At 40.3% G+C, this 10,848-nt stretch overlaps 1 protein-coding gene across 1 annotated transcript; it reads right to left on the reverse strand.

Moving 5' to 3' along the window:
- Nucleotides 1-7,067: 7,067 nt before the first annotated feature.
- On the reverse strand, nucleotides 7,068-8,611 carry LOC115999476. The gene is made up of 2 exons (XM_031239323.1): nucleotides 8,236-8,611; nucleotides 7,068-7,132 (listed from the first exon to the last, which is right to left on the reverse strand). Exons 1-2 carry the CDS (start codon nucleotides 8,609-8,611, stop codon nucleotides 7,068-7,070), a joined length of 441 nt encoding a protein of 146 aa, XP_031095183.1.
- Between the last annotated feature and the right edge of the window lie 2,237 nt (nucleotides 8,612-10,848).

The raw sequence follows: 10,848 nt of genomic DNA on the forward strand, positions 1-10,848 counted from the left end.
TATGTTATGTTATGTTGTTAGTAGGCCAAATTACCTATATTGTGAATATAGTATATGTCAATATATATATACATATATACGTGTATGTAGTATATATATATCATATGTATAGGATGTATATATATGTACATGTATTTATATAGTATACAACAAGTAGGTACAAGTAGTATAACGTATGACATTATGTATATATAATTGTAGTATATGTACCGTATTATGTATACATATTATATGTGTGTATGGGGCAGCATATATATATATATATACGTGTTGTGTATATATATATATGGTATGTGTGTATATATGTATATATGTGTATTATGTATATATGTATATATACGGGTAATGTGTGTATATATGTACATATATGAGTATGTATGTATAATTAAATAAAGTGTTGTAGTATGTATATATTTGGGTATGTGTACCTTAAGTGAATATGCATAAATATGTGGAAAGTGTTGTGTGGTATGCATATATACATACGTGTAGGGTGATGATGGAAAATGTTTTGAGAGACAAGACTTGTGAACCAAGGTGAGAATGGTAATTGATTTCAAAATGGGGACTTGATTTTGTGGAAAATGTCCAAAAATGATTTTGACTCAAGGAAGATGAGAAAGGAAGGAAAATGTTTTCAAAACCTTAGTTTCAGGAAGTCAAAGAGGACCTTGTCATTTATATTACCTCGGGCTATAGTACCGATGGTTTTCTTCAATATATGTACAGTTGTCTCTACGTCACTTCGTCAGGCGTAGGGAGTCTCTGCGTCACTCAGTCAGGCGCAGGGGAGTTTTCTACGTCACTTCGTCAGGCGTGGGGAGTCTCTGCGTCACTCAGTCAGGCGCAGGGGAGTTTTCTACGTCACTTCGTCAGGCGTAGGGAGTCTCTGCGTCACTCAGTCAGGCGCAGGGGAGTTTTCTACGTCACTTCGTCAGGCGTAGGGAGTCTCTGCGTCACTCAGTTAGGCGCAGGGGAGTTTTCTATATCACTCAGTCAGGCGTAGGCCGTGGGGGTGTGCACACTTAAGTATAGATACTCATGTCATTTTCGGGTTGGTATCAGCTTTATGGACCTAGGTGGGGCCAAACTAGGGACCATAATGATGAACCTTCGTCCAAGGGATCACGAATGAGACTTGGGGCAGGACCGTAATCCCCATGTCCAGATCCGATTTCGGTCTAGTCAAAGAAACTTGTATCCTCAATAAGGTCTCTTGCTTCTAGTCAGAAACTAAGTAGCATTTTCGTAATTAAAGACAACTAGAGGTCATAATTGCGGCAATGACATATGTAATAGACATGGCTAGTGCTGAAAACCTAGCCTGAATGAAAAAGAAGTCAAAGGCAACCTAGTTTGATGAACTAGGAAATTTGAGTAAGGAAATGTGTTGTGACTTATATACTCATTATATTCTTGTAATTATATGGCATTAACTGTTGATTTCAGTTATGAAAGACCTGGACACCATATTTGGTAATGTGTATTTACCTTTATGAAATATTTGTCAAAACTTTTACCTAATGGAAGTGACAAATGGATTACCTTACTTAGCCGTCGTGCTAACTACACTTCACCGTGTACGTCATTTCAGATGTCATCCAGTGAGGGATCCTGTAGCCCGGCAAACACTCCTGATCATGTTTGCCCGGGACCTACTTTTGTCGGTCAGATTCTGCATGACACGTCGGGCAGAGACCCGTATTCTCCACCCTATTCTCAAGGCTACTCTCCAGGCTATACTCCAGCATCCCCTGACTATACTCCAGCAACCCCAGTCAGCCTAGTAAATATCTTTTGGTAACCTTAGTTTTGGCTGACTCTAGTCTGTTAGGTTGTGGAGGACCCGGAGTTTGTAATGACAGCCCGTCGGGCAAACTCTTGTAGATATCTTTTGATATTAATATATATATATATACCTAAAATATTATATTTTGATGTTTGGGGTGTTGATGTTGAGTGAAATTTCTTTTAGCCTGTGCACTGAGAGTGGAAGTTTTATCAAAGAGGTGATAGAATTCACTCTAAGTGTGGCGGTAGCACCCGGTTTTCTGTTGATATGATGTATAAGCTTCCGCAGCGTTTATTACGGATTTCGTGATAAGTGTAAGTCTTGAGAACCGGGGTGTTACAACCATACAACTCAAGAGTCAACAAAGAACCAAACAAACCTCAACCCAAGGATAAGCACCAAAACCTCAACTTCCAATCCAAGTACCAATTCTCCACACCAAACACCAAGCCCGAAAGTTAGAAGTTAGGTACACAGGGGTAAAAACCCAATCACAGGGACCGAAGTCCAATCACAGGGGCAAAAGCCCAATCACAAGGGTAAAAACCCAATCACAGGGACCGAAGTCCAATCACAGGGACCGAAGTCCAATCACAGGGGTAAAAACCCAATCACAGGGACCGAAAGTCCAAAGTTAGTTCCACAGTTAGTTCATCCTCAAACAGCCCAAGAGATACTCAAAGATCCACCACTCCATATCCAACCTCAAACTCATCCCAAGAACAAAACACTCACAATGTTCATCTCAGATTATGAACACAACAAACACTCAGGAAAAATAACCAAGGATTCAACCAACCAATACATCAAGATAATGAATCAAGAGACATGAATAAGTGCTCAAGAACCAAGGAAAAATACTCAGCATAATATCCCAACAAGTTCCAGAAACAAGGGTGGAACAACAAGGCAACAGAACAACAAAATAGCTACTGGAAACAGAAGTCCAGAGGAACCAACGGAACACCCTGGCGGAACCACCCGCTCCGCCACACACCTCCGCCTCAACTGGCGGCACTCCCCGGCGGATCACCCTGGTCTGCCGCCCTCTTCCGCCAGAAGGGGCGGGGCTGCCCAGCGGATCGCCATCCTCCGTCACTCCATTCCCCTGTTGTTCTTGCGGACCACTTAGGCGGGACATACTATACCACCTAACCTTACCGCAAGAGCAACTCCAAACCATTCTATACCACCTAACCTTACCGCAAGAGCAACTCCAAACCATTCCCAGACCAGAACAGATACCGCAAGAGCAACTCCAAACCATTCCCAGACCAGAACAGACAGAATACGCAAAGTTCATTACCATTCCCAGACCAGAACAGACAGAATACGCAAAGTTCATTCCCAGAATACAAGGATAGGCTCAGATTACTCAGATTACAACTCCCAGAAGCCAAATAAACAAGGAATACATACCAATAAACATCCATAAACATCTATATGCAAAGGATCAAGAACACAAGTTCATAATCCATCAAAATGACTTCACAGACAACAACAAATAGGCTAAGCAGCAAAGAATTTCTCAGGATTCCCATACACCAAATAATATCATAGATTGAGAGTGTAAAATAGATTTTAGTGGACATGATGGTTACCTCTTTGGAGCACACTTCAACCAAGAACCCTCAAAACTCCCTACAAAGCTTCACCTCCACCTTGATCATCTTTTCCCAAAAGATCCCAAATGAACAACATAAGAACTTGTATAAAGATTATGAAAACAACATGATGCAAGGCATATTCCTAAAGATAAACACTTACCCAAGCCTTATCAATCCTAAAAGAGCAAACTTGATCTTGGATCTTGAAGAAGAAAGTGTAGGATTTACTTAGGGTTCTTTAGAAGTGGAAATAATAGGATGAGATGTATTTGCAGGAGGATGAAAAGGGAAATAGGGTTGGAAGTACAAGGCTTTTATATTAGTAGGGAAAGATCATTACATATATTATGTATGTATCAACTAGGGTAAGACATGAAATAATGGGCCCTTATAAAAAGAAATGGGTCTCACATTATGTAGTATATTACTAGTTGTAGGAAATTAATCATTCAAGAATTGAATATATATATATATATATATATATATATTGGGCCGTTATACACATATTCTTACTTATAAGAATTATAAGGATCCAATTTAAATAAATCCCTTACAAGAATTAAATAAAGAATTGGGCCTTTTGAATAAAATAATTAATTCCGGGTTCAAGAATTATATATATATATATCAATTGGAAAGACTAAGTCCAATTAAATCAAATAAATCACCCGGCGGAAACGATTACCGGTCTCAAGGTTTGAACGAATTTTACGGGGTGTTACATATCTCATCCAACATAATTAAGGTGTTCTTGAAGATTATGTTGTTGATTAGTGTGACACCCCAACCTTTCACAAGCCGAGATAGCTAAACTTTAACACAAAAGCTGTCTATCTCAACTATCAACCATAACATAGCGGAAGCGATTTATAACCTAAGGGGTATCATGCCACATCTAGGTAAGAAAACATGGCCTAGATGCACAGGCTAACCAAAACTGAACTGCATAGTATATAAATCCTCAAAACATCCAAAATCTAAACAAGAGTATAGAATCTCATCATTGGCACATAGGCCCAAAACACAAGTCTAAAACATCATAAACTAGTCTAAGCCGCCTCGTAAAGATAAGCTCTAACGCGCTCTCGCTTAGACTTATTCCATACCTAGAAAACATGTAAGACCATTAGCAAAAGACTGCTAAGTAACCACCATTCACACCCGCAAGGATATACATATATATAGTCACCCGCAAGGATATACATATATATAGTAAGTTTGTAAATAGGTTTACGCACCCATATAGAATATATATACCGACGAACTGTTCAGCATTTAAAATCGGATACTCAACAATAACAAGCTGAATAAAGGATAAACCAAGACTTTCCAACAATACCAATATCCAAACGAATCACAAACTCAACCGAATATGAACAAGAATTCAACCAACCAATAGACTCATATAATGAACCAAGAGATGTGAATAAACACTCCAGAAACATGGTAAAATACTCAACAAGGTATCCCAACAAAATCCAGAATCAAAGGTGGAACAAACAGACAACAGATCACAGAACAACTCACTGGAACCACAGTCACGGAACTTCCCCCTCCGCCACCCTTCTCCACAAGAAGCACACGGAGTACACCGGCGGAAGACNTCCAAACCATTCCCAGACCAGAACAGACAGAATACGCAAAGTTCATTCCCAGAATACAAGGATAGGCTCAGATTACTCAGATTACAACTCCCAGAAGCCAAATAAACAAGGAATACATACCAATAAACATCCATAAACATCTATATGCAAAGGATCAAGAACACAAGTTCATAATCCATCAAAATGACTTCACAGACAACAACAAATAGGCTAAGCAGCAAAGAATTTCTCAGGATTCCCATACACCAAATAATATCATAGATTGAGAGTGTAAAATAGATTTTAGTGGACATGATGGTTACCTCTTTGGAGCACACTTCAACCAAGAACCCTCAAAACTCCCTACAAAGCTTCACCTCCACCTTGATCATCTTTTCCCAAAAGATCCCAAATGAACAACATAAGAACTTGTATAAAGATTATGAAAACAACATGATGCAAGGCATATTCCTAAAGATAAACACTTACCCAAGCCTTATCAATCCTAAAAGAGCAAACTTGATCTTGGATCTTGAAGAAGAAAGTGTAGGATTTACTTAGGGTTCTTTAGAAGTGGAAATAATAGGATGAGATGTATTTGCAGGAGGATGAAAAGGGAAATAGGGTTGGAAGTACAAGGCTTTTATATTAGTAGGGAAAGATCATTACATATATTATGTATGTATCAACTAGGGTAAGACATGAAATAATGGGCCCTTATAAAAAGAAATGGGTCTCACATTATGTAGTATATTACTAGTTGTAGGAAATTAATCATTCAAGAATTGAATATATATATATATATATATATATATATTGGGCCGTTATACACATATTCTTACTTATAAGAATTATAAGGATCCAATTTAAATAAATCCCTTACAAGAATTAAATAAAGAATTGGGCCTTTTGAATAAAATAATTAATTCCGGGTTCAAGAATTATATATATATATATCAATTGGAAAGACTAAGTCCAATTAAATCAAATAAATCACCCGGCGGAAACGATTACCGGTCTCAAGGTTTGAACGAATTTTACGGGGTGTTACATATCTCATCCAACATAATTAAGGTGTTCTTGAAGATTATGTTGTTGATTAGTGTGACACCCCAACCTTTCACAAGCCGAGATAGCTAAACTTTAACACAAAAGCTGTCTATCTCAACTATCAACCATAACATAGCGGAAGCGATTTATAACCTAAGGGGTATCATGCCACATCTAGGTAAGAAAACATGGCCTAGATGCACAGGCTAACCAAAACTGAACTGCATAGTATATAAATCCTCAAAACATCCAAAATCTAAACAAGAGTATAGAATCTCATCATTGGCACATAGGCCCAAAACACAAGTCTAAAACATCATAAACTAGTCTAAGCCGCCTCGTAAAGATAAGCTCTAACGCGCTCTCGCTTAGACTTATTCCATACCTAGAAAACATGTAAGACCATTAGCAAAAGACTGCTAAGTAACCACCATTCACACCCGCAAGGATATACATATATATAGTCACCCGCAAGGATATACATATATATAGTAAGTTTGTAAATAGGTTTACGCACCCATATAGAATATATATACCGACGAACTGTTCAGCATTTAAAATCGGATACTCAACAATAACAAGCTGAATAAAGGATAAACCAAGACTTTCCAACAATACCAATATCCAAACGAATCACAAACTCAACCGAATATGAACAAGAATTCAACCAACCAATAGACTCATATAATGAACCAAGAGATGTGAATAAACACTCCAGAAACATGGTAAAATACTCAACAAGGTATCCCAACAAAATCCAGAATCAAAGGTGGAACAAACAGACAACAGATCACAGAACAACTCACTGGAACCACAGTCACGGAACTTCCCCCTCCGCCACCCTTCTCCACAAGAAGCACACGGAGTACACCGGCGGAAGACCTTCCCCCGCCAACCTCTACCGCCACACCCTTGCGGAAAACTCCAGCGGGACACATTATACCGCTAGGGGTGCACCGCAAGAGCAAACCCAACGCACTACTCCCAGACTCAGATCAGAATACGAATGTTCATTTCCAGAATACAAAAATAAGATCAGATTTTCCAGATTACATCTCCCAGAAGCCAAATAAACATGGAATTCATACCAACAAATGTTCCTAAACATCAAGACGCAAAGGATCAAGAACACAAGTTCATAAATCCATCCAAATATTTCACAGACAACCAAAAATAGGCTAAGCAGCAAAGGATTTCACAGGATTCCAATACACCAAATAATATTCATAGATTAAGAGGGTAAAATAGATTTTAGTGGACATGATGGTTACCTCTTTGGAGCACACTTCAACCAAGAACCTTCAAAACTCCCTACAAAGCTTCACCTCCACCTTGATCATCTTTTTCCCAAAAGATCCCCAAAAGAACAACATAAGAACTTGTATAAAGATTATGAAAATAACATGCTGCAAGGTATATTCCTAAAGATAAACACTTACCCAAGCCTTATCAATCCTAAAAGAGCAAACTTGATCTTGGATCTTGAAGAAGAAAGTGTAGGATTTACTTAGGGTTCTTTAGAAGTGAAAGGAATAGGATGAAATATATTTGCAGGAGGATGAAAAGAGGATTAGGGTTGTAAGTACAAGGCTTTTATATTAGTAGGGAAAGATCATCACATATATCTTGTATGTATCATACTAGGGTGAATACATTAAATAATGGGCCCTTATAAAATGGGTTACACATTATTTATTATATTACTAGCTAGTAAGGAATTAATCCTTCAAGAATAAATATATATATATATATATATACATACATATATATATATATACATATACATATACATATATATACATATATATACATATATACATATATACATATATACATATATATACATATATATATATACATATATATATATATATACATATATATATATATATATATCAATTGGAAAGATTAAGCCCAATTAATATGAATAAATTGCCCGGTGGAAAATAATTACCGGTCTCAAGGCTTGAACGAATTTACGGGGTATTACACTCTACCCCCCTTAAAAGGAGCTTCGTCCCCGAAGCTCAAAGCTCACGAGAACTTGAAACGGAACGGTTCAAGGAAATAAAGGGTCGATTGAAAGTTAAAGAAAAGTTTGCTCAACCAAACTTATCCCTAAAGAACATACTATACTACTAACTCTTAAACTTCTAACTTACCCAACTCATGCACAACATGCAAAGCTAAGCTAACTACTTACCTAGGTCAAATAAAGTCGGGTAACGTCTCTTCATCTCGTCTTCCATCTCCCAGGTGGCGTCCTCGACTCCATGGTTGGACCAACACACCTTCACCAGCTTGACTACTTTGCGACGAGTCTCTCGGATTTTGAAATCCAGAATCTTTACTAGCTTCTCTTCATAAGATAGCGTCTCGTCTAAATCTAGGATCTCCAGTGCAAGCACATGGGATGCGTCGTGCACGTACTTCTTCAACTGGGAGATATGGAATACGTCGTGCACTCGGTCCAACTCTACCGGCAACGCTAAGCGATACGCTACTAGCCCGACCCTCTCTAAGATCTCATAGGGACCGATGAATCGAGGGCTCAGCTTCCCTTTCTTCCCAAATCTCATTACTCCTTTAGAGGGCGAAATCTTCAGCCACACTTTCTCCCCTTTTTGGAACTCTACCGGTTTCCTCCTCAAGTCGGCATAAGACTTCTAGCGATCTTGAGCGGCCTTCATTCTCTTTTGAATTAACTTGACTTTCTCTGTGGCTTCCTGTAGGTACTGTGGTCCCAAAGTCACCGGGTTTACCAAGTCTTCCCAGCATAGTGGGCTTCTGCACTTCTGGCCGTACAGTGCCTCGTAGGGGGCCATCTGAATGCTGGAGTGGTAGCTATTGTTGTAAGAAAACTCAATCAGGTCGAGATGCTCCTCCCAAGATCCTTGCAAATCCAGCATGCAAGCCCGTAACATATCTTTCAATGTTTAAATGGTCCGCTCCGTCTGCCCATCGGTAGCAGGATGGAAAGCAGTGCTCATCTTCAGTCTAGTACCCAAGGCTGCTTGTAATGACTTCCAAAACTGTGACAAGAAACTTGAGTCTCGATCCGATACGATGTCGCGGGGCACTCCATGATATTTCACTACTTGGTTGATATAAGCTTTAGCCAACTGATCCATAGTCCAGGTCTCCTTCATAGCGATAAAACGGGCTGTCTTGGTGAGGCGATCCACAATCACCCAAATCTTGTCCTTCCCGGTCTTGGTCAACGGCAACCCACCCACGAAATCCATCGAAATGGAATCCCACTCCCCTCAGGTATCTATAGGGATCGCAGCATTCCCTTAGTCTTACACCTTTCCGCCTTAACCTTTTGACAATTCAAACATCGGCTCACGAAGTCGGCCACTTCTTTTTTCATATTAGGCCACCAGAACAGCTTCTTCATGTCCTTATATAACTTATCACCACCCGGGTGTACTAAATATGGGGTATGATGACTCTCTTCCAATATCTGTTTCTTTAGTCCCCTGCACAAGGCCGGCACAGACCAACGCCCCTGATAACGCAAACTCCCGTCGGGATGTAGCTCGAAAGGTCCTTTCTTGCCATCGACCAGTCTGGCTCTCAACTTGCTCAATCTGGCATCGGCAATCTGGCTCCTCCGGATCTCGTTGAGCCATGCGGGTAAAATCTGCATATTGAAGAGTCGGATCTCTTCGTCCATCTGTCCCTCCTCTACCACCGTGATATTCATCCTTTGGAACTCCTTACACAAGTCATCTACGAGCACCCACGTGGCATTAAGTGAGTGTTTAGTCTTTCTGCTTAGTGCGTCAGCCACTACGTTTGCCTTTCCTTCGTGGTATTGAATGATTAGATCGTAGTCTTTAATGAGTTACAGCCAACGTCTTTGTCGCATGTTCAACTCTTTCTACGTGAAGATGTACTTTAAGCTCTTATGGTCGGTATAGATCTTACACTACACCCCATAAAGATAGTGTCTCCAAATCTTCAATGCAAAGACCACGACGGCCAGCTCCAAGTCGTGCGTGGGGTAGTTCTCTTCATGGCTCTTAAGCTGTCGGGACGCGTAGGCCACTACCCTGCCCTGCTGCATCAACACGCATCCAAGGCCCTTCTTTGACGCATCGCTGAACACCTCGAACCCCTCGGTTCCGGACGGTAGGGTCAAAACTGGGGCAGACGTCAATCTTTTCTTCAATTCTTGAAAAGTTGTAGCGCAGTCGCTATCCCACTTAAAGGGCGCAGCCTTCTTCATAAGCTGGGTTATGGGTTGTGCTATCTTTGAGAAATCCGGGACGAACCTCCTGTAATACCCTGCCAATCCCAGAAAGCTTCGAACTTCGAACACTGTTGTGGTACAGGCCATTCCATCACTGCTTGAATCTTAGCGGGATCCACCGAGATCCCCTCCCTTGCTATTACATGGCCCAAGAATGCTACACTGGTCTTCCAGAACTCACACTTGGATAATTTGGCGTACAACTGTTTTTCTCTTAGGATTTGCAACACGGTCCTGAGATGCCTCTCGTGCTCCGACGGATCAGGGGAGTAGACCAAGATATCGTCTATGAATACTACCACAAACTCATCCAGGTATGGCTGAAACACGCGATTCATCAGATCCATGAAAGCGACTGGGGCATTCGTCAGCCCAAACAGCATCACCGTAAACTCATAATGGCCATAGCAGGTCCGAAACGCTGTCTTGGGAATATCCGCGTCTACCACCCTAAGCTGGTGATATCCTGATCGTAAGTCAATCTTAGAAAGGATGCCGGCTCCCTTGAGTTAGTCACACAAATCATCGATCCGTGGGAGAGGGTACTTGTTCTTAACT

Source organism: Ipomoea triloba, chromosome 12 (assembly GCF_003576645.1).
Source record: "Ipomoea triloba cultivar NCNSP0323 chromosome 12, ASM357664v1".
NCBI lineage: Eukaryota > Viridiplantae > Streptophyta > Magnoliopsida > Solanales > Convolvulaceae > Ipomoea > Ipomoea triloba.

Excerpts from the sequence above, each read along its gene's own strand:
- LOC115999476 (XM_031239323.1), bottom strand. The coding sequence starts at position 8,611 with ATGAGATTTGGGAAGAAAGGGAAGCTGAGCCCTCGATTCATCGGTCCC. Across the intron at positions 7,133-8,235 it reads CCCGACTTTATTTGACCTAG|GAACATTTGTTGGTATGAAT; the intron begins GTAAGTAGTTAG and ends CTTGATGTTTAG.